Below are 24,047 nucleotides of genomic sequence, written 5' to 3'. Positions count from 1 at the left end.
TTGATAAAAATAGATCCTTTATTTGTCTCTAGCCCACTATGAATGAGATCCGTGACAAAGCATTCTTCTTCTTCTTTGAATTAGAAACAAAAAGGCCAGGGGGGGAATCTTTGTCGAAGGCAGAGGAGAGGGATTGTCTAGGAGACCCACCGGTTGGCAAGGCCAGGCCGGCACTAAGGGGTATAAAACCATTCACAATAAATATTTTATTTACAAAACAAAACTGGCGATTCCGACCACTTCTTCAGTGCACGTTACATACCAAACTCCCAACCGCGCGCGTCAGCCCAGCGAACGGTGCCCGGCCAGCGTTTTCTACCCTGCTCCTGGCACAATGCGCCAAGTCCAGAAGCTAACGAGCGGCATGGACCTGGCCAGCCCAGCGGCGGGGGGAGGCTAGTCGCATCGGATGGACGAATCCTGCCCGAGGCGGGGAGTGACTGAGCAGCGGGGAGGTGGGGTGGGGGTCCCAGGCCGGGGCTCGGCACAGAGGCCAGCGCTGGGCTGTGGAGACCCACCCCCACCTCCCGCAAGGGGCGTTGGCACGGGACGCGGGGCAGGGAGAGGGATCCAGGCTGCTGATCCAGGCCTTTTCGCCCAAATGCGCCCAGGGATAGACCCTGCGGGGTGGCAGGGAGGGGGCTGCCACAGGGCCCTTTGGGTCACCGCTGGGTGATCGCTGACGCCCCTGCAGGTGTCCTGGCCTGGAAGAGTTTGGAGAGGTCTGGAGAGGACGGCCCCTCCCCTCGTCTGCCAGGCCCTCGCCTTTCTCGGGGGCCGGGTCTGCCACTGAGAGCAGCGGCTCCGGGTCACGGGGCTGCAGAATCCGGCTTGCGGCGGCTGCTTGGGTGCGGTGCCCTTGCTAGGCGGGATGGGGGTGGGGCCCTGATTTTGATCCCCCCCCAGGGAAGGTCTTTGCCTCTGTCCCCCTCCTCCCACCTGGCCCCGGCTCACAAGCACTCGTGCAACACTTGTGTGTTGGTGCAGTTCAAGCAGCTGACGTGGCAGCACCAGTGGAAGGTGCAGTTGCAGCGCTCGGTGACGCGCTGGGTCCGCGTGCGGTAGCCCCGCCCGCAGCACAGCAGCTCGCAGCCGTCCAGGGCGGGGGAGGAGCTGTTGCAGAAGCGCCCAGCCGTGCCCGCCATGCCCGTCTTGCCGCTGTAGGTGCAGAAGTTGGGCGACTTCTCGAAGTAGACGAGGTCGTGCAAGGAGGGGGGCTTGTGGGCCGGGTTCTCGGGCTCCAGGTGGGGCCCCTCCACACGTGAGGCCCGGTTGCTGCCCTTGTTGCCGTAGATGACGCGGGAGGCGCCGTCGAACCGGTCCTTGAGGAAGTCGCCCACCGTGCGGAAGGTAGGGAGCCGCATCCAGCAGGTCTTGACGGTGCAGGAGCCCGACATGCCGTGGCACTTGCACTCCTGCCGCATCTCCGAGAAGACCGTCTGCAAGACAGGCCCGGCCCGGTTAGCGCTGCGAGCTTCCCCATAGCAGTGCCGCAGCGCTAGGTGCTGCCTTGTAGGGGTGCCCAGGTGGGACCCCAGGGTGGCGAGCGCTCCCACGGCAGTGCCCCCCTCGGCCTCCATTCCACGTGGGCCCTCCCTGTTAACGCTCGTTAGCCAGCATCTAGCAGGTCGCGGGGGTTGCCCTGGGCAGAACCGTTCCGCCGGGAGCGCTCTGCAGCCGCTGGCCCCAGCCGCGCTCCGCCCGCCCCCGCGCTGGAAACCCGAGGCAGCCCGCGGCGGCTCCCAGGGCTCCTTTCCAGTGGGGTTTTACTGCAATTAGAGGAACTGGCATCATTTCCTCCCACATGTGCTGGAGGCCGGCAGGGCCACGCACAGCAGCACGCCTGGACGAGGAGCCCTGGCTTCACCCGTCAGAGCTGGCGTGTCCCGGCTCTGCCCCAACCCTGCTCCACTCATCGCGCCTCCACCCTGCCTTCCCCGGGCTCCCTCCTCTCCTCTGATCAGTCCCACGGCCCCCCGAGCTGGGAGTTCGCAGGGGGCAAGGAGGGCAGGACAGGTCTCTCTGTCCCCCAGGGCGCTTCTGTCCTCTGCACACCCCCTGCCCTCCTGCCGTCCCTCTGCTTAGAGGCTGCGGCAACCCCGGGCCCTCTGCTGATGCCCCCAGGAAGAGAAGTCGCAGGTCAGGAACCTGCCCCGCCCAGGGGCTCCTGCAGCTGCCCTCTGAATGCTGGAGCCCATTAGCTTCCTGTCTGCAAAGCAGAGACCACATGGGCTGGAAAAGAGCCCCAGAGATGATGCTCCTCCCACAGCGCACACGTGCACACACATGCATACACACAGGGACACGCACGCACGCACACGCATGGACACGCACACACAAAGATACACGCATGCACACACATGGACACGCACACACACAGAGAGACATGCATGCACACACATGGACACGCACGCACGGACACGCATATACACACATGGACACACACGGACATGCGCACACACACACACAGAGACACACATGCACACACATGCATACACACACATGCATACACACAGGGACACGCACACACGCACACGCATGGACACGCACACACACACACAGACACGCATGCACACACATGGACACGCACGCACGGACACGCATATACACACATGGACAACACGGACATGCACACACACACACAGAGACACATATGCACACACATGGACATGCACGCACGGGCACGCACGGACACGCATGCACACACTTGCACAGACACACATGCACACACATGGACACGCACGCACGGACACGCGTGAACACACATGGACACGCACACACATGGACATGCATGCACAGACATGCGTGAACACACATGGACATGCACACACGCATGCACACACATGGACACACACGGACATGCACACACATGGACACACACACACACACACACACATGGACACACACGGACATGCACACACAGTCTCCCCACCCCCACGTGCCCATACACCCACGCGTGCACACTCACCATCCGTCCCGCCTCATTGTTGTGCAGGTTCATCAGGAAGCGCAGGTCCCGCCCCTTCTCGTTGGAATCCACGAACTCGCGCCCGAAGACCCGGCCGAAGTCGACGTTGTCGCTGCAGCCCCCCCAGTGCCAGTCGGGGCCCCCCGGGCCGCGGCGCCGATAGTCACATGTGCAGGACTCGATGGAGCCCTCGGAGCAGGACCGGGCCACGGAGTGGGTGACGCCGGCGCTGGTGATGGCGAAGATGAACGCCGTCTCCCGACAGCCTGGGGGCAGGGAACCAAGGCCTTCAGGGCACCGGCACCGCGTGCGGGCTGACGCTGAGCGCCCCAGGGCGCTGCAGGGCACCCACTGCCTCTGGCAGGGCACCCAAGACACTGCCCACCCACGCAGCAGCGGGCACCGTGCAAAAGGTAGCCTGGCTTGGGGGGGGGGGGAGCCAGAGGATAGGGGCTCACTCCAGAGGCGGGGGGGGGGGGGCGGGGGGCTGCGCCAGGCCAGGCCTGAGTAACTTTGTCTCCCAGCAGTACGGTGGGGCTGGCTCGCCCTGTGTCCGTGCAGCGCAGGGAACACCTGGTGCCAGCTCGGGGAAGCGCCCTGGCTCCCTCTAGAGGTGAAGGGGGAAATGAAAGGTGTGTTCCCACCTGCGGCCAGGTTCGTTTGCATACTGAGCGCCCTGGCTCCCCCTAGCGGCGGTGAGGGGAAGTGAGGGGGGTTCCTCCCGGCCGCCAGGTGGAAGGGGCAGGTGGCAGGAAGTTGCAGCTCCTGTTGTGTTGCTGCGGAGGCGGGGGTCCCTGTGCAGGTGAGCAGGGGGGGATTACGAGCTTGGCTTTGGGGGAGGGGCTGCAGCAGGGGGCTGGGTGGGGAGGAGCTGGTGGGGGAGACCCAGAGTTTGGGGAGCACCTGACTGGCCGGGCTGGATATGGCAGAGGGCTGGGCCAGGGGAGCCGGCTCGCAGGGTGGGATTTCTGCCTTAGAAAGGAGCCCAACCTCCCCCCCCCCAGGGTCACCGGCCCTTTCACCCTGGCAGAGGTGAGGCTAGCTCTGCCCTTCGGTGGGGGTACGACCGAGCTCCCCCACACGCCACAGAGGGGCCGTGGCGTTATCGTGGGCGTTACAGCCCAGCCGGGATCGGGCCCGTCGCGCCAGGCGCTGCACAGACCCCGGCCCAGCTCAGGGAGCTCCCAGTCTAGGCGAGGGGCGGGAGGGGAAACGGTGGGGTAGAGAGGGAAGGTGGCAGAGCTGGGATGGATCCCAGGAGTCCGGGGAGCCCAGTTCAGGCGCCATCCACTAGGCCACGGGGCCATCGTTTGGAAAGTGTTTTTTAAAACGCTGACCGAGGTGGCACCGGGGCTGGGGCTGGCAGCCCCCGAGCAGAGGAGTCGCCCCACTGGCTGGCCAGGGGCTGCTCTGGGCATGTGGGCCTGAGGCCCTGCCCCTGCCGAGCCCTCGCTGCCAGCCCAGGGAAATGCCCACGGAGTCCGGGCTGGGGGATCCCCTGGGCAGGCCTGGCCGGGGAGCTCGTCCAATCAGGGAAGGAGAGGTGACATCGCGGCACTTATCTGGCCAATTGTGTGACCCACGGGGATGGGGGGGGGACAATGCATGGGGGGGCACGTGACCCACGAGGCATGGCACGCGGGGGCGGGGCCCTCAACACGTGGTAGGAGGGGGCCGCGTGGCACCCGGAGCCCCTTCCTGGGTGTGCCAGGGCCTGGCACCTGCTCTGCCTCAGTTTCCCCCTCCTCTTGGCCACGATCACTGCCGGGCGCCCCCGCTCCGAGCCCTGCCCCCGCCGGGAGCCCCCGGCAGCCTCACCCCGGTTGACGATCTTGCCGAAGATGTGGGGCCCCTGGGTGGTGGGGCAGTTCCAGCGGCGGTTGCGGAACTGCCACTTGCACTCCTGGATGGCGCTCTGCAGGCCGCTGCTGACGCTGTGCAGGACGCCGGGGTTCTGGCGGATCAGCTTCCGCTGCCTACGGCTCAGCAGCTGCAGGGAGGGGTCCAGCACCAGCTGCACGTTCTTGGAGTCCGTCAGCAGGTTGGTGGAAGAGGCCACGTTGATGATGCCCCTGCGGACAGCGGGGATAAGGTGCCACGTCGCAGGGCCGACCGAACCCCGGAGTCCTGGCTCCCAGCCCCCTGCTCTGACCACTTAACCTCGCTCCCCTCCCAGCACTGGGGAGAGAACCCCGGAGTCCTGGCTCCCAGCCCCCTGCTCTGACCACTTAACCTCGCTCCCCTCCCAGCACTGGGGAGAGAACCCCGGAGTCCTGGCTCCCAGCCCCCTGCTCTGACCACTTAACCTCGCTCCCCTCCCAGCACTGGGGAGAGAACCCCGGAGTCCTGGCTCCCAACCCCCTGCTCTGACCACTTAACCGCGCTCCCCTCCCCGCACTGGGGAGAGAACCCCGGAGTCCTGGCTCCCAACCCCCTGCTCTGACTCCCCTCCCAGATGCAAGGGGTAGAACCAGGACATTCAGCCAGTGCGTGGATGCGGGAAAGGCTCAGGCCCGGCCCCAGAGGCAGGCTCCAGGTATGGGCAGAGCCCTGGGTTCCCAGCTCCGAGATGCCAGGGGGCAGGGGGCCGGCTCCAGGCGGCTCTAAGTCCTGGCCGGCCGTGCTCTGAAGCAGCCTGTTTCACGCAGAGCGGTCAAGTGCTGCAACCCCCCCCCCCCCCAGCCCTAAATCAGCCTGACAGGCCCGGACTAGGCAGTCATTAAAACAGAGGAGAGGGAAGCCACCCCCGGAGCCGGCCGGGGAGGGGAAGGAGCTGCCCCTGCCCCCCAGCAACGGCAGGGATGAGAGTTCCCAGCGGGGACAAGTGTGTGTCCGCTGGGGGGGCGGTGTTGGGGGGGGGACATAGAACAGAGCCTAATGCACCCACCCGCCCGTCTATCCCCACGCATCCCGCGCTGCAGCTAGCGATCACAGCCCACAGACACACAACAGACACACACACACCTGTGGCCCATATGATATGGCGTAAATGTGGGTCTGTGTCTCTTTGTGTGTATATACATAAGCTATTGCATAGCGCGGTATACCTGCTGCTCTGTGTGTGTGTGTGTGTCTGCATGTGCGTGTACACACGTAGTGTGAAATGTCAGTGCAGGGCTTGCACTACAGTGGATGGTTAATCTCACCCGTGAATACGGGTGTCCAGGCTCCCAAATGGGAAGCAGAACTAGTGCGCACACACCAAGGGGTGGTGTGTATTGGAGAGCTGGGGGTAGGCGCGTGTCTACACAGTGCCTCAGTTTGTAGGTGTCAATACGGCGAGCGTGTGTAGCCAGACTACTCTGGTGATTGTGTCTAGTATGGGCTTAGCGCCTGGTGCACCGGCACGGACTGGACACGCGTAATGAAAAGACAGTCCCCGCTCCATAGAATTAGCCCAAGACGCTGTGTGCATCGTCCTATGCCTGTCTTTGTACAGCACCGTGCCCAGCTGGGGATGGGGATGGGGATGAATGGATCGCTAGCTAGTGGGGAAGTTACAACAAGTTCCCTCAGCAACTCCCCCCCACCCCAGCCCATGACGGACAGAGGAGCACAGAGAAGGGAAAACAAATCTGGTTAGAAATATCAAAATCTGTCTACAGGAAAAAGAACCAAGACCGGAGGGGCCAGGTGTGCTGGGGTTGGATGAAACACCCTGGGTCCAAGCCCCTTGGAAGGTGCCTTTTCTCATCAACGCCGAGTATCATTATTCTTTCATCCTTAGAAGCAAACACCTGAGTTCTTGCAATGTCTCCCCAGACATCTCCGGATGCTGTGGAGAGCAGCTGCGTTCCCTCCTGCCCGGAGAGCAGCCCCCTCTCTGCACTTGTCTGCTGGATTTCTCTCTCCCTCCACGGCTGCTCTAGTCGCAAAAGGAGAATGAACAGGATGGATATAAAGGCAAAAGCAGAGACTTACCACCATCTCCCACTGTTATTCACCGCCAGAGTGTTGGAAAGAGACGAAAATGCCAAAACCCACAATGTCTTAAACCCTACAATTAATGCCACAGGTCTCATTGTTTGGGCTGCAGGGCAGTGGCTCGTACAAAACTTCCCCAGAGAAGTTTGTCTGGGCACAAAAAATGATTGCGCTAGAAAGTCTTGTTGCAAGGAGAATCCTACAAGAAATTCTTTGGCTTAATCGTTGTATCTCGAAAGCTATATCCACAGCCACACGGCGCGCAAGAAAGATGGGGTGTCTGTGGATATGGCCGTATAGAAACCTATAGATACATAAATATAGAGATATATGTATAGAAACTCAACCCCTAAAAATAGAACCTAAAGAAAAACTCGTGTCACAGTGGAGTTTGCAGTAGTGTTGGCATCCTCAGAAATATGAAAATGCTGGAGGAAAGGCTCCAAGCTTCTGGTTTCTGGCAGCCTCGTAGAGATGATTCCCCCAGAGAGGAATTAAACCACTAGGGGAAAAAGTTTGATGGTCTACGGCTGCTGTTGAGTGCGTCGCATCCTCCAGCCATCTCCAGTGCCTCGGAGAGCCCCTTCCTTCTTATAGGGGCAGCGAGGTGGGTCTCTGTGGAACGGTACCTCTGTGTAGGACCCAGGCTGTGTTCTCATGCTAACAATGGGAAGTGGAAGAGATGCATCACTTCTTATGGGGTAGCCCGCGCCGGGGCTATCTGGCCATCTGACTGTCCATCACTCGGGTTGAGATTAATTCTGTCAAGTGTCCGGGCTCTGTAAATCCATCGGTTCCTCCAAAATCCTTCTCTGCATGGGAGCAAATCCAGATGAGGGGGATGAATGTTAGTGTCTGTCACTCACACGCCCCCCTCACCCCACCCCCACCCTACCCCTCTCCTAGCCAGCTCCATGCAGCAGCATCTGCTCGACGCTGGCTGAGTCCGGGAGGTTTCTTCCAACTCATTTTCCCCCAGAGGCCCCCAAAGCGACCATGACCTTAGAAGCAGGAGAGTTGACACTATCCCAAGGGAAATCCGAGTCCAGAAGTGAGGGGTGCCGGGGAGGGGGGCCAGAGCTAAGATCTCCCTGCAGGAGAAGGGGTCTCTGGGCTGGGTCCAGGTCCCCCTGCTGAGACTGGCCCGGGATCAGACGGGCCATGGTCTGCCGGTGGACTCCTGCAGCTTCATTCTGCCCGTCTCTCCGGCACGGCTGCGCTCACAGCAACGCTTGGGGTTCCAGTGGCCACATTTGGCTTCTGAATGCGCCTGAGGCTTCTGCGGCAGCTTCGTTCCCACTCTGATTTCGCTCCCCTCTTGGCCGCGTGTGTGCTTGGCTTGGCAGTATTTACGGTGTCCTTTCACCGCATGGGGCTGGCGCTCGAGGCAGAAGCTCGGGGAGATAAAAACTGAGCAAGTCCCATCCCCGGCGACCAGATGTAGCAAATTAACAGCACAGCAGCTAACGGGCTGGAGCTGGGGTTTTCCATCCCATCTGCTGAGACCTCCCCGAACGGGAGCGCCGGGCTGGAGAGGGAAGCATTGGGGGGTTTGCCTAAGGGGAAAAGAAACGAATCAAACGTTGGCATTGGGGACAATCCATGGGGCCGGGCTGGGACCCTGCGAGGCCCTGCCTCAGACAGGTGGCCAGAGGGCACACGGGAACGGTGCCCACCGCCGTTAGTTAATGGTGGGCGGGGACTGGAATGGCCAGATAAAGCCCAAGGCCTGCACCCCTCACCTGGCACCCCGTCTCTCTCCGCCTGGCGCCGTGCACCCCCCCCCCTCGCGCTCGCTCTCATCCTGTCGCTCCAGGTCACCCGCTGAGGATCAGACCCCAGCTGGACCCTCTTCCATCCCTGGCGGTAGACGCGGGTCTCCGCCGGAAGGGCCATGTTCTCACGTGTAAGTTGTAGGTGACACCTGTGTCATGTGTGGACGCGCGGTCACCCTGGGACTGACACCCAGACGGGGCCATGCTCCTCCCAAGTGACTCTCTTGTCGTCCGTGATGTTGAATCAGGGATGTGTTTGGTCTCAAATGAAGCTGACCCCAGGGGCCGAGGAGGAGGGGAGAGCAGAACCCCCCCCCCCTTAGCCATCCCGGAGGGGCCGGGATGGGAGCAGGGCTACGATGCCGCACACACACAGACTGGCACCCTGCAGCACTGCCCACCCCTCCCCGAACCCAGAGCGAGCGGGACTTCCCGTCAGCAATAGGGTTTGTATGTCATGAGCCTCACCCCTGCAGGGCAGGACAAGTCCACCCCATGGGTGCCCCCAGAGGGCGAAGGGGTGGGGTGAGCGGGAGGGGCAGGCGCTGAAGAGAGGAGAGAAACGGGGTGAGCCCGGGTGCTGTTAGCGTCGTCCTGTGCTCAGGCACCTTGGCCTTATGGCTCACGGTCCAGCTCACAGCTCCTGGCTCCTCTCTCCAAGTTTGGGGGTCTCGGCTAATCTGATGTGGACATTTGTACCTGGGGCCTGATTCTGCTGCCATTAAAATCAAGGTCTCCCCCCCCCCTCCCCCACCAGCACCTTCCTTGGTCTCAAGAGCAGCCGGATCGGGCCCTTTATGAGCGTAGTGACTGGTCTCCTCGGCACAGCTAGATTCGCGGGGGGTGAGGCTGGGACAAGGGCTGGATCATGCAGGCTTGTCGTTTCAAAGAGCGGCTGGGGATTTTGCAGACATGGGGGGTTACGTTCATGTTATTTGCCTTAACTCAGGGCCTCGAGCTGTCACTGGGGCGCCGCTGGGCGCAGAATGCAGGAGGCGATATTTCCCCCCGGGGGCTGTGGGGCTGGGCTCACCCACAAGCAGCCCAGGAGGGCTCAGGCTGTAAGAGATCAGGGCCCAGGGCCTAAAGTGGCTGCCAGGCTGGGCGGACACCTGTAACTCTACCTCGCCGCTCACTTGCTGGGACGTCAATCCGTGCCCAGCCCCACCCTGCCCCACAAAGTCCTGCACGTTTCCAGGCCTCCCCGTTTGCTATGGGCCGGACCCATGCGACCAGCAGGGGGAACTGACCGCACCGGGGTGGGAATGTCCAGGCCGCCGCGGGCAGCGCTCCCAGACCCACCACTCCGGAGTGACACCGAGCGCCGATCCCACGGAAACCAGCGCGGGAGGAGAACCACCATAGAACAATCCAAGGCCAAGGAGTGACACCCCCATGTGGGGGTCACACACACACACACACACACACACACACACACACACACACACACCTTTTCTACATCCCCTTTCCCCAGCCTGTGGAATGGGCGAGCAGGGTGCTGTTCCCTGTCTGGCCAGCAGGGGCCGCTGCTGGCTTGGCTATAGCCATGGGGCTAGCTGGGAGTGGGGCAGGCAGGTGCCAGGCCGGCCCCAGACAGCGATGGGGAGCTGCCGGGCGGGGGGGGGGGGGGGGATTTTCCACTGGGAAAAAGAAAGAGTCTCCCAGTTCCCCCCCCCCGCCCCCGCAGTGTGAGCGCTCATGGGTCTGGGGAGCTGCTGGGCTACCCCCCAGACGCAGAGGGCAGGGGCTGGGGCTGGGGATTTGTCCGAAGAGATGGGCCCTATGGGGAAGGTGAGAGGGAGAGAGATGATGGATGGATGAGATGGGTAGGGGATGGGGGAGAGGGAGGAGGTAGGTAGGGGGGTGGGGAGGATGAGGGGGTGGGGGGGATGGAGGAGGAAGGAGGTAGGTAGGGGATGGGGGGAGGGAGGGGGAGGGAGGAGGAGGAAGATGGGAAGGATGAGGTGGGTAGAGGGGGGTGGGGGGATGGATGGAGGAGGTAGAGCTACGGTAGAGATGAGGGATGGATGAGGTGAGTAGGGGGATGGGGAGGAGGGGGGAGATGGGAAGGATGAGGGGGGTGAGGGGATGGAGGAGGTAGGTGGGGTGGGGAGGATGGAGGGGGGAGATGGGAAGGATGAGGTGGGTAGAGGGGGTGGGGGGGATGGAGGAGGTAGGAGGTAGGTAGGGGTTGGGGGGGATGGATGGAGGAGGTGGGTAGAGATGAGAGATGGATGAGGTGGGGGAGTGGGGGGGATGGATGGATGAGGTGGATGGGGGTGAGGGGATGGAGGAGGTAGGTGGGGTGGGGAGGATGGAGGGGGGAGATGGGAAGGATGAGGTGGGTAGAGGGGGTGGGGGGGATGGAGGAGGTAGGAGGTAGGTAGGGGTTGGGGGGGATGGATGGAGGAGGTGGGTAGAGATGAGAGATGGATGAGGTGGGGGAGTGGGGGGGATGGATGGATGAGGTGGATAGGGGGTGAGGGGAGGTAGGAGGTAGGTAGGGGGTGGGGAGGACAGAGGGGGGAGATGGGAAGGATGAGGGGGGTGAGGGATGGAGGAGGTAGGTGGGGTGGGGAGCATGAAGGGGGGAGATGGGAAGGATGAGGTGGGTAGAGGGGGTGGGGGGGATGGAGGAGGTAGGAGGGAGGTAGGGGTTGGGGGGGATGGATGGATGAGGTGGGTAGTGGGGGTGGGGGGGATCGAGGAGGTAGGAGGTAGGTAGGGGTGGGGGGGATGGATGGAGGAGGTGGGTAGAGATGAGAGATGGATGAGGTGGGGGAGTGGGGGGGATGGATGGATTAGGTGGATAGGGGGTGAGGGGAGGTAGGAGGTAGGTAGGGGGTGGGGAGGATGGAGGGGGGAGATGGGAAGGATGAGGTGGGTAGAGAGGGTGGGGGGGATGAGGAGGTAGGAGGTAGGTAGGGGTTGGGGGGAATGGATGGATGAGGTGGGTAGTGGGGGTGGGGGGGATCGAGGAGGTAGGAGGTAGGTAGGGGTTGGGGGGGATGGATGGAGGAGGTGGGTAGAGATGAGAGATGGATGAGGTGGGGGAGTGGGGGGGATGGATGGATGAGGTGGGTAGTGGGTGAGGGGAGGTAGGAGGTAGGTAGGGGGTGGGGAGGATGGAGGGGGGAGATGGGAAGGATGAGGTGGGTAGAGGGGGTGGGGGGCATGGAGGAGGTAGGAGGTAGGTAGGGGTCGGGGGGATGGATGGAGGAGGTGGGTAGAGATGAGAGATGGATGAGGTGGGGGAGTGGGGGGGATGGATGGATTAGGTGGATAGGGGGTGAGGGGAGGTAGGAGGTAGGTAGGGGGTGGGGAGGATGGAGGGGGGAGATGGGAAGGATGAGGTGGGTAGAGGGGTTGGGGGGATCGAGGAGGTAGGAGGTAGGTAGGGGTTGGGGGGGATGGATAGAGGAGGTGGGTAGAGATGAGAGATGGATGAGGTGGGAGAGTGGGGGGGATGGATGGATGAGGTGGATAGGGGGTGAGGGGAGGTAGGAGGTAGGTAGGGGGTGGGGAGGACAGAGGGGGGAGATGGGAAGGATGAGGGGGGTGAGGGATGGAGGAGGTAGGTGGGGTGGGGAGCATGAAGGGGGGAGATGGGAAGGATGAGGTGGGTAGAGGGGGTGGGGGGGATGGAGGAGGTAGGAGGGAGGTAGGGGTTGGGGGGGATGGATGGATGAGGTGGGTAGTGGGGGTGGGGGGGATCGAGGAGGTAGGAGGTAGGTAGGGGTGGGGGGGATGGATGGAGGAGGTGGGTAGAGATGAGAGATGGATGAGGTGGGGGAGTGGGGGGGATGGATGGATTAGGTGGATAGGGGGTGAGGGGAGGTAGGAGGTAGGTAGGGGGTGGGGAGGATGGAGGGGGGAGATGGGAAGGATGCGGGGGTGAGGGGATGGAGGAGTGGGTAGAGATGAGGGATGGAGGAGGTGGGGGGTGGAGGGATGAGGTAGGACAGTGGCTGACGGGTCTCTATGCAGCGGATTGCCAGGTGGAGGAGTTTGTCCAGGGCTGCCCCCCCCCAATGAACGGGGGGGCACTGACACCCTTGTTAGCCCCCCCAGGCTTGCAGCCCACGCTGCTCCCCCCCAGGCCGGACCAGGCCCCGTCCCATCCCGTCCCCACGCTTGGCTCCAGGGTGTGCTGGGCACTGAACTGGGTTTAGTTGGCTGTGAAATGAGCCGCGCTCAGGCCCCGCTGTTCGGCCCCCTCCAGCCCCCCAGGTCTAATCCCCAGCCCCGCGCGTTTCCCCGGGTCAGTCATGCGCGCGGGATGGATTAGCCCCGCTCAATCCCTTCACTGCCTTTAATGGCCCTTTCTTCTCACGCGCCGCAGAGGGCGTTTATCCCCTCAGTTCAGGGGAGACAAAGCCCAGGGGCCGAGCCTGCTGCAGCTGTGGGGAGCCCCCCACTCCCCCCAAGTGACCCTCATTTCCTCCCCTACAGGGACTCTGCTCCCCAGGTCCTTCAGAGACCTCCCACCCGAGGGAGCCCCCTCTCTCCCACCTCATGGACCCCCAGCCCCCTCCCGCCACTGCCCCACCGGTGCCCCCACTTCCCCACCTACTGCTGCTCCCCCCAGAGCACAGGGGCCTTACCTGAGGTCCCCTTGCCGGGATCGGGGCCCCAGCACATGACAGCCCCTCCCCCGTCTCCCCTAAGCACCCAGTCTAGGAGGCTCTGGTCTGAACCCCCCCAGACTTCACTGCCATTTGTCAGGCTGGGAAGCAGCAGCCCCTCACCCCCCTCCGTTTGTGCTGTGGCTCGTTACGGGCCTGGGGGGAGATGGTTTAATGGTGGGGGCAGATTCCTTCTACCCGTTTGCTGCATCTCCGCTAGGGGGCAGAGACGCTGGAGTGCAGACCCCCAGCATACGGTCGGGGGGCCTTTACCACACTAGGGACACAGCCGGGGATCAGGCCCCAGGACGGGGCCTTTCGCTGGTTTAAGCACACGGGGCTTTGAGGGTTACGGGAATAACTTCTGGTGTAGTCTGACCCAGGTACTGTGGAAGAACCAGGACTTGAATTCAGGTCTCCCACATGCCAGGTCTTACTCACTGGACTGTCCTGCTGCCCTCCCTCAGTACCCCCCACCCCCTCTAAAAAATATCCCCCCCGACTCCATGCTAGTCTCTGCTCCTTTTCCGCAGGTCCTGCCCCGTGGGGCGGGAGAACCCGGCTGGGCGGTGTGGCCTGAGGAGACACTGCAGGGGCAGGGAAGGGATATTCCATGGCTGGGGTAATTGTTGCCAAGAAGCCGGAGGCAGCGGAAGGGAAGAGGGGGCCTGTGGGACATGGGGTGTGTGTGTGAGATTTAATGTTTTAAAAACTAAGGAAATTAAATGCTCAAATCCTTGTCAATGCAGAGTTAAGGCTGCCAAAGGCCGTCACCTGGGCAGCTTTCCAGAACGTGGAATGTGGCTAAATGCGAACCTCTGAAACCCAGGAAATGCAGCATTAAGGGCCATGCTCCTCCTGCAACACCACCCTAACTCTGCCCTCGGCGTGCTGCCCCAGCATGCCAATAATGCACCAACTAGCCTGTTCCAGAGCTCTTCGGGGACAGAGCCCGTGAGCAATGTAGGGGCCGAACACCATCTCTTTGCTAAGGCAATGGCGGGGTTGGTCAGTGTCACTGCCCCCTGCCTCTATTCCACCCTGGTCCCATGCCGGGGATATGGGTTTCTGGCTCCTTCATGGAGCTGTGAGCACGGGCGTGTACCTGGCGTGGTTCACCCCTCGTGGTTCACACCGGCCCCTTCTGCGGCGTGAGGGAGAACCTGGCACCCGCCAGGCTGAAGCCCCTATTCCGGCTCCTCCTTTTCCCCACACCTGTTTATATTCACACACCCTGTCCATGGCCCCACCAAGTCACGAGACCTCGTCAACCTCCTCCTGGCCCTGGCCAAAGTGCCCGTCTTCAACCCCAGGAGAAGGATGCTGGACGAGGGAGGGGCTCTGCGACAGGGGGGCCTATTTCCACTTCTCCCCGGTCTCACGCACCCGGCAGAGTTCCTCTGGGCGGCGTCCCCTGGCTCCCTAGGCAGCTGTGAGGAGCAGTGGGCGCTGCCTGGGGTTCTCGGCTCGCTGTCCCCCTCTGAATGAACCTGTGACCTTCACTCCTGACCCTGTTGTTCGTTAGTTGTCCCCCGCAGTGGTCCCTGTGGCGGGAAGGGCTTGGACACTGGTGCACTCCGTCTCCTGTTCTCGGCCTGTGACACACAAGAGTCCAGCCCCCCCGTGGGCTGAGGCTTTGGTCTCCTTTCGGTTGTTGGGCAGCGGCTCTCAACCTATTTACCATTGTGGGCTGCATCCCATCCTACCTCTCCGGCCCGGAGGACGTCCCATGGGCCGCTGATCAGGCCACAAGTGGCCCACGGGCCGCAGGGTGAGACCCACTGGATTAGGGTGTGGGTGCTGGGAGGTCAGCCTCCGTGGTCTGGTGGGGCTTCTGGCCTTCAGCTCTATGACTGGGAACCAAAGGGGGGGTAGAGTGGGAGAACCCCTGCAGCGCTGGGACCTGGCTGTAGGGGGTGCTCTGGCATGTTTCCCCCTTTACGGGCAGGAACAGCAAAGGGGGTCTGCTTCCCCCCCCCGGAGCCCACCCCAGACAACCCACCCCAGGCCTGCGACGGATCCTCACCCCCTGCGGAGCTCAGCCCTGGAAAGGGGTGTCTGTGACCCCGCACGGCACTTGTGCACCTCTCCTCGTGTCACCGTCGCGATTCCAATTCATTCCGCCCCACGTGACCCGGCTCCCCCAACGCGGTGCGGGCGGCAAGGGGCTGCCACGCAGCACCGTGAAACACCACCCTCAGCACCGCACGGGCTGAGTCCCTCCTCACTCCTGCTTGCAGCCGCTTCAGAGACTTTAGGGCCGTAGGTTCCCAGGGTCTGACCTCCTGTACGTTGCAGGCCACAGAGTTTCGGCTGCTTTCCCCTGTATTGAGCCTAGCTTGGGTTTGACTAAAGTAGCTTCCCTTCCAGCCAAGCAGTGGGGCTGGACCGACCCCCAGAGCCAGGCCTGTATTTCACTCACTTTGGATGCTGATCTCGGCCTGCCCCAAGGTTCTGGGGGACCCCTCCTGTCCATCGAGCACTCCTAGCCCTTCGCCCGCGTGACGCGTCCAGGAGCTGAGGGGACATTGTGCCAGGCACTGACACGCGGGTCCTGGGCATATTCACACTGGGCGAGTGCTGCCCTTTGCATTGATTGTTTTGTTTCTCTGGCATCGTGCTTTAGCAATTGAGTCGTCTGTTACGTGCGTGTCTGTTCCCTCTCCTGGTAACACCCCCTGCGCTGACCCAGGCCTGGGGCCGGGGGCAGAGCCGTGGTGCTGCAGGGCTTCACAGGGTTAGGGTTAGCTGCTCTCTGCATTCAGGGAAGGCATGGGGCAGCGCTGGGCAACCTTCACTCTGCATTGAATCGATTATAACCCTGGTTTCCTTCTCTTGGACCCGTGAGATGATTGAAGCTGTGAAGAATCTTTCAAACCCCCCCCCCCCACTGCTGCCTGTCTCTTCGGCGTCTCGCTAGCCCAGGGCCGCGCTAGCCGAATGGCTTGCACCCTGTGCAAGGTGCCCCTAGCTCGGCACGGCTGCACTTCGCACCCGCTCTGCTCTGCTGGACAGGACTGTGCAGGGAGACGGGAGGTGGGGCCAGGCAGCCCCCCTCCCAGCCAGGGTAGCGACTTGTCCATCCCCACTTTGCCCCCTCTCGTTATCCCGCTCCCTGCAGCACCTTCTACAGGCTGGAGCAGGGGGACGACCTAGCCCCCCAGCAGGATTCATTCCAGGGCCCCTGCCTGCTCTGTGTCATGGGCTCCCCCAGCAGATCTCTCCAGAGCTTCCCTCTTTCTGAACCGGTTAAACATTAACGGCTCCCACAGAGCCTAGGGGAATTTCACACTGCCCCAGCGAGTTCAGACAGATTCGCCCCAGCGCGGAGATGCCTGGAATTCAAGAGATCTGGAGGCTCGCGTCTGCCCGGGCATCTGTCCATGGAAGAGTTCGCACATGCGCACGCACTTGTTGCTGTGTGTTGGGCCTAGTGTGGGGGAGACCCTCGGTGGGCGGGCAGAGCTGGGCTGCCAGGGGAGTGAGAGCCCTGGATAAACAGGAACAGGGCTTGCGCTAGTGACAGAGGCCGCGTGGGATAGGACACTGCAAGGCAGTGATGGCACCCCAGCTGCAGCACAGAGCCAGGGAGCCACTCTCCCAACCCCTCCAGGACTCACGCATACCCACTAAGGGAGCACTCAAGGAAGACAAGGCCGTTGCAGAGAAGCTAAATACATTCTTTGCATCGGTCTTCACTGCAGAGGACGTGCGGGAGATTCCCGCACCTGAGCCATTCTGTTTAGGTGACAAACCTGAGGAACTGTCCCAGACTGAGGTGTCAATAGAGGAGGTTTGGGAACAAATTGATACATTAAACAGTCATAAGTCACCAGGACCAGGTGACGGAACTCAGATATGAAATTGCAGCACTATTAACTGTGGGATGCAACCTATTGCTTAAATCAGCCTCTGGACCAGGTGAGGGGATAGCTGATGTGACGCGGATTTTTAAAAAGGGCTCCAGAGGCGGTCCTGGCAATTACAGGCCGGGAAGCCTAACTTCAGTACCAGGCAAATTAGTAGACACTATAGTAAAGAACAGAAGGCTCAGACACTCAGATGGACGCGATATGTTGGAGAAGAGTCAACACGGCTTTTGTAAAGGGAAATCACGCCTCACCACTCTATTAGAATTCTCTGAGCGCGTCAACAAACATGGACAAGGGGGATCCAGCTGCCTCCCACCTCCTGGAGTTGGTCCTTTGGCTCAAGCGTCTGAGGCCTGGGCGTGGATCTAAGGTCCGGTGCTCAAACCTGCTGAGAACCCGTGGACGAGATGGCATGTGGAGCGTGTGCAGGTTTTTTGGTGGCGGGTGCCTGCAAGGCTACCGGTGCCTGGGTATTTGTTTGCATTCACGTCTCTTTCAAGTGCAGCAGCGGGGACCTGCCGGGTCCCCGTCGGGCTGTGCAGTGCAGCTCGCTCAGCGCGTGTCCCTGGGCGTAGCGAATGGGGGCTCAGTTCAGCATCCTCAGGGGAGAGTGGGGTGCAACTGGTTCCCTCTGACATTCAGGGCAGGGGGCCTCCCATGCTCACATAGAATCTTTTTTTATTTATTTTTAGAACTGGCAGGGACCCTGAAAGGTCATTGAGTCCAGCCCCCTGCCTTCACTAGCAGGACCAAGTACTGATTTTGCCCCAGATCCCTAAGTGGCCCCCTCAAGGATTGAGCTCACAACCCTGGGTTTAGCAGGCCAATGCTCAAACCACTGAGCTATCCCTCAGTGGTTTGAGCAGTGTGGGTGTCATGTCCCCCTCAAGAGCCTGGCCATATACAAGATAACAGCCTACTACTGCTGCCCACTAGTGGGGTTGCTCCTTTCAGAACATAAGAATGGCCGGACTGGGTCAGACCAATGGTCCAGCTCACCCAGGATCCTGTCTTCCAACAGCGGCCGGGTGCTTCAGAGGGAATGAACAGAACAGGACAATTAGCAAGTGATCCATCCCCTGTCGTCCACTCCCAGCGGCTGGCAGTCAGAGGCTTAGGGACACCCAGAACATGGGGGTGCGTCCCTGACCCTTGGCTAAAAGTCATTGATGGACCTGTCCTCCAGGAACTGATCTCATTATTTTTTTAACTCAGTGATACTTTTGGCCTTCACAACATCCCCTGGCGAGGAGTTCCACAGGTTGACTGTGCGTTGTGTGAAGAAATACTTCCTTCTGTTTGTTTAAACCTGCTGCCTGGTAATTTCATAGGGTGGCCCCTGGTTCTTGTTATGTGAAGGGGTAAATAACACCGGCCTGTTCCCTTTCTCCACATCATTCAAGATTTTAAAGACCTCTGTGATATCTCCCCTCAGTCGTCTCTTTTCCAAGCTGAACGGTCCCATTCTTTTCAATCTCTCCTCAGACAGAGGCTGTTCCATGCCCCCTAAGCATTTTTGCTGTATCTTTTTTGTGATGGGGTGACCAGACCTGCAGGCAGTATTCCAGTTGTGGGCGTCCCATGGATTTATATGGCGGCATGAAGGGATTTGCCATTGTATTATCTATCCCCGTCCGAGTGGTGCCTAGCCTTCTCCTAGCTGGTTTGATGGCTGCTGCACGTTGAGGGGCTGTTTTCAGAGAACTCTCCACGCGCCGGGAAATGGGAGCCCTGGGTTCTAATTCCATCTCTCCCACTGACCCACTGCATGACCTCGGGTGAGCCCTTTGTGCCTCGATTTCCCCACCCACCTCGGGCCTGCTCCTTGGTGCCGGGGGAGGAAGGAGCCAGCTGCTGGGGCATGGGGGGAACATGCGCATGCCCCCTGTCTCCCCTGCCTTGCTCCTCGCATGGTCTTTCCCTTCCCACGACAGTGGCAGATTCCTACCTGCCGCATGGGCCGATCCCAGCCCCTGCTCTCTCCACGCAGCCTGGGGGCGAGTCCTGAGGTTCTGGGGCTGTGGGGGCTCCCAGTGCAGCAGGCAGCTCTCGCCACGCATCGCCCCGTGTCTGAGCAGGGACACTCCCAGGCGCATTCCAGCGCACCAGCCCCACGCCCTCCCCAGCACCAGCCCTGTGGCGCAGCCTTATTAGGAAGCCAGGTGTTGGCTTGGGACGGGGGCAGGCCAGCCCCCCCAGGGAGACAGAGGGGGGACCCGATGGAGTGGGGCTGCATCTCAGCGGGCACTAGTGAGGGTAATGGGGTTCACCCCACCCCGGGCACCGTCCCTCGAGGGCTCCAGGCCTGTGGCTCTGCCAACAGCAAGGGGAGAGATGGGCTGAGATCTCCCTAGATTGGCAGAGGCCAAAAAGAGACCCTCTCCTCTCCCCCCAGGCTGGCCAGGGTCAAGTCCCCAGCAGACCTCAGCAAAGGGTTCATCCTCCAGCCCCGTCAGCCCCAACACAGCTCCCCCTCCCCCAGCAAAGAGCAGCCTCGCTGGCCTAGGTGTGGGGAGGGGGCAGAGAGCAGCTGATGGGGGGCATTACCCCCTGTTCCCCCCAGCTCCCATGGACCCCTCCAGGCCATTCACAACCAGGGGACAATCTACGGGGGCAGGGTGGAGGTGTCTCTTGCACCGACTGTTTTTAAATCAAGCCTGGATGTTTTTCTGCCCGGGAATCGTGCTGGGGCAGGTCTTGTGCCTGTGTCCTACCAACCAGCCTGGCTGGGCTCAGGGCTCCCTTCTGGCCTCTTGGGATCTCAGCTGGAGACAAAACTCATGAGATCTGTACTGGGTAGCCGGGGCCTTTCCAGACACATTTCCAGGGCTGGATAGAACCCAGGGGTCCTGGCTGCCAGCCCCCCAGCCACTGGACCCCACTCCCCTCCCAGAGCCAGGGAGAGAACCCAGGAGTCCTGCCCCCCATCCTGTTCTAGAACCTGAAGAGCATCCTTAACAGAGTGTGGGGCCAGGGCCATGAACCTGCCAGAGCCCAGGGTGTGGGGGAGCCCCCAGGGGCTGGGAAATGTCCCCCTCCACCCATCTGCGGCTCTTGTCTCTGGGTCGGCCCCTGAGCCACCTTCATCTCCGGCAGTCACAGCAGAGACTGCACCTGGGGGGCAGGAGGGTGCCCTCTGGGGGGAGGGGAGGAGGCTGTGCTCTAGGGGGGCAGCAAGGGGGGTTGAAGGGAGGGGGCGGGGGCTGTGCTCTGGGGGGTGGGGCAAGGGTAGCAGGGGGAGCTCTGCTCTGGGCGGGGGGGGGTCACAGGGGGGCTGCGCTCTGGGGGGGCTGAGCTTCCGGTGGTGCGATTGGAGGGGGGGCTGCGCTCTGTGCCGGAGGGGTCGTAGGGGGAGCTGCGCTCAGGGCCGGGGGGGTCGTAGGGGGGCTGTGCTCTGGGACAGGGGGGGGGTCGCAGGGGAGCTGCGCTCTGGGCCGGGGGGGTCGTAGGGGGGCTGTGCTCTGGGACAGGGGGGGTCGCAGGGGGAGCTGCGCTCTGGGCGGTGGATTTGGCCAAAGGCCCGTACGGCTCTTGTCCCCGCCGCGGAGCCCAGAAGGGCGGCGGGGGGCGGGGGCACTGCGGGCCCAGCCCCCGGCTCCAGGGAAGGGGGGGCCGTGGCGCGCACGGGCCCTGCCCACCAACCGTGGAGCTGAAACGCGCATCCCCGCCCTGGAAAGTCCCGGGCGCGGGGCTGGCCTGGCTCCAGCTGGCAGGTGGCCGCCCCTGGAGCCGCTCCCGGGGCCTATTGCCCAGGGCCAGGGGCAGGGGCAGGGGCAGGGCCAGGGGCAGGGGCAGGGGCAGCAGCGTCCTCGCCGGCAGCCGGGCCGGGCCCTGCGCTCATGGCGCAGCGCACAGCAGGTGCTGGCTGAGGGCGCGCTCCCTGCGCCAGGGCCCCGGCGCTGCGCCCCTCGCGGGCACGGCGGGGGGGCGGGGGCGTTATAGGCTCGTGGCAGCTGGCCCGGCACAGCAGCTCCGGGATTGCCTGGGCAGAGATTGCTTGACACCCCTTCGCTGGGCTGGGCAGCCGCCTCTGGGGTGGAGCGCAGCACGTGGCAACAGCTACACGAGGCTTCGGGGAGGGAGGGGGCAGGAGGGGGCAGAATGGACTGTCCTAGGGCGGGGCTTGCCCCTGACACTCACCGTACGGCACCCCTGATTTCTAGGAAGCATAAACATTGGGGACCTTCTCTTCATTAGCACAGCACCTCCACCCGCACTGAGTCACCGCTACCAGCTCCTACAGCCCCCGGGGAGGGAGGGGGAGTATGGGGACAGAGAGGGGTGAGCATGGGGAGGGAGGGGCTAGCTAGAGGGGCGCTCGGGGAGGGAGGGTGGGACGGAGGGGTAGCTAGAGGGGTGCATGGGGAGGGAGGGCGGGGTAGCTAGAGAGGTGTATGGGGACTGAGGGGGTTCATGAGGAGGGAGGGGCTAGCTAGGGGGGCGCACGGGGAGGGAGCGGGTAGCTAGAGGGGTGTATGGGGACTGAGGGGGGTTCATGGGGAGGAAGGGAGGGGTAGCTAGAGGGGCACTCGGGGAAGGAGGAGTAGCTAGAAGGGTGCATGGAGACTGACGGGGGTTCATGGGGAGGGAGGGGGTAGCTAGAGGGGCGCTCGGGGACGGAGGGTGGGATGGAGGGGTAGCTAGAGGGGTGCATGAGGAGGAAGGAGGAGCTAGACGGGCGCACGGGGAGGGGTAGCTAGAGGGGTGTGTATAGGCACGGGGAGGGGAGGAGAGATAGCTAGAGGGGTGCATGGAGACTGGGGGGGTTCATGGGGAGGGAGGGGGTAGCTAGAGGGGCCCATGGGGAGGGCTGGCTGCCTAGGGGCGCATGGGGAGGGAGGGAGGGGTAGCTAGAGGGGTGCATGGGGGGAGCTGGGTGTCTAGGGGCGTATGAGGAGGGAGGGAGAGGTAGCTAGAGGGGTGTATGGGGAGGACTGGCTGGCTGGGGCGGACGGGGAGGGAGGGGGTAGCTAGAGGGGCCCATGGGGAGGGCTGGCTGGCTAGGGGCCCATGGGGAGGGAGGGAGGGGTAGCTAGAGGGGTGCATGGGACCAGAGGGGGGTTCATGGGGAGGAAGGGAGGGGTAGCTAGAGGGGCGCATGGGGACAGAGGGGGGATCATGGGGAGGCAGGGGGTAACTAGAGGGGCGCACAGGGAGGCGGGGCTTGCTAGGGGCGCACGGGGAGGACTGGCTGGCTGGGGCGGACGGGGAGGGAGGGGGTAGCTAGAGGGGCGCACAGGGAGGGCTGGCTGGCTAGGGGCGCATGGGGAGGGGTAGCTAGAGGGGTGCATTAGAGGGACAGAGGGACAGAGGGGGGATTAATGGGGAGGAAGGGAGGGGTAGCTAGAGGGGCGCACGGGGAGGCGGGGCTGGCTAGGGGCGCACGGGTTGGGAGGGGTATCTAGAGGGGCGCACCGGGAGGGAGGGGGTAGCTAGAGGGGCGCACGGGGAGCGATGGCTGGCTGAGGCGCACAGGGAGGGGAGGTAGCTAGAGGGGTGCATGGGGACAGAGGGGGGTTCATGGGGAGCCAGGGGGTAACTAGAGGGGCGCACAGGGAGGCGGGGCTGGCTAGGGGTGCACGGGGAGGCGGGGCTGGCTAGGGGCGCACCGGGAGGGAGGGGGTAGCTAGAGGGGCGCACGGGGAGGGAGTGAGAGGTAACTAGAGGGGCGCACGGGGAGGCGGGGCTGGCTAGGGGCGCACGGGGAGGCGGGGCTGGCTAGGGGCGCACCTGGAGGGAGGGGGTAGCTAGAGGGGCGCACAGGGAGGGAGGGAGAGGTAGCTAGAGGGGCGCACGGGGAGGCGGGGCTGGCTAGGGGCGCACGGGGAGGCGGGGCTGGCTAGGGGCGCACCGGGAGGGAGGGGGTAGCTAGAGGGGCGCACAGGGAGGGAGGGAGAGGTAGCTAGAGGGGCGCACGGGGAGGCGGGGCTGGCTAGGGGCGCACGGGGAGGCGGGGCTGGCTAGGGGCGCACGGGGCTGGCTAGGGGCCGCTCAGCCCATGAGGGCGGCAGGCTGCCGGGCCGACTGGGCGCAGGCAGGCGGCTCAGGGAGTGGCTGAGTCTCCCCAGATCCAAGAAAAACTTGAGCGCGGCTCTGCAGCGCAGTGTGACCCTCGGATCCCAGCAGGAGCCGGGGGAGCGCGGAGCGGGGGCTGGAGCCCGCCCGCGGAGCCGGGGGAGGGTGCGGAGAACCAGCTCGCCCAGCGGGAGAGCGGGCTGAACCCCGGCACGGGGAGCGAACAGGGGCTGCAGGGACCGGCACATGGAGCGGAGCGGCTGAGCGGCGGGAGAAGGCGAGAGCGGAGCTGGGGCTGGGGCTGGGCCGGGCGGGGAGGGAGCAGCGGGGCGTTGGGGGAGCGAGCGAAGGGAGCAGGGGAGGAGGGTGTCTCTGGGTCTCAGCTGGGAGCGGGATGCTGGCACTGGATGGACGGGGGGGGGCAGACAGACAGACAGACAGAGGGGGGGGTCTGGGGATGGATGGGTGGATAGATACAGGAGCTGTGTGTGTGTGTGGGGGGGATTGACAGGTTAGATAAGTTAGGCAGCATGTGGGCCAGGAGGTGAGTGCAGAGGTGAAGGGGTGAATGGGGAAATTAAAAGAGCGAACGACTGAGGGAAGCCCTGAAGTTCTGGTGAACAAAAGCCAGTGTCAGGGAAGCCGAAGAGGAGAGAGCTGGGGTCAGAGCCAGAGGGAGGCGTGAAGAGGACTGCGTGACAGGTGACAGTGGGGGGGGGGGATGTGTGGTGCAGTGAGGGGGTGCAGTGTGGGTGCAGTGTGGTGGAGTGCTGGACTGTGTGTGTGCAGTGTGTGTACAATGCACACTGGGGAGGTGCCGTGCAGTGAGGGGGTGCAGTGCAGTGGAGTGCTGGACTGTGTGTGTGCA

At 62.9% G+C, this 24,047-nt stretch overlaps 1 protein-coding gene across 2 annotated transcripts; it reads right to left on the bottom strand.

The window, feature by feature from the left end:
- Window positions 1-19,248, bottom strand: WNT1 (Wnt family member 1). Of its 2 annotated transcripts, XM_065575964.1 has the most exons (5): window positions 19,113-19,248; window positions 6,890-8,448; window positions 4,787-5,040; window positions 2,969-3,234; window positions 1-1,439 (listed from the first exon to the last, which is right to left on the bottom strand). In XM_065575964.1, the coding sequence occupies exons 2-5, from the start codon at window positions 6,988-6,990 to the stop codon at window positions 951-953; spliced, it is 1,110 nt and encodes a 369-aa protein (XP_065432036.1). In that variant the 5' UTR covers window positions 6,991-8,448; window positions 19,113-19,248; the 3' UTR covers window positions 1-950. The 2 variants fall into 2 exon arrangements, with proteins under 2 accessions (XP_065432036.1, XP_065432037.1); XM_065575965.1 differs by lacking the exons at window positions 4,787-5,040; window positions 6,890-8,448; window positions 19,113-19,248 and having other exon boundaries at window positions 817-1,439; window positions 2,969-3,763.
- Between the last annotated feature and the right edge of the window lie 4,799 nt (window positions 19,249-24,047).

Source organism: Chrysemys picta, chromosome 22, assembly GCF_011386835.1.
Source record: "Chrysemys picta bellii isolate R12L10 chromosome 22, ASM1138683v2, whole genome shotgun sequence".
In the NCBI taxonomy this organism is placed as follows: Eukaryota; Metazoa; Chordata; order Testudines; family Emydidae; genus Chrysemys; species Chrysemys picta.
The sequence above is the reverse complement of the archived record's forward strand: the minus strand, read 5'-3'. Positions and strand labels throughout refer to the sequence as shown.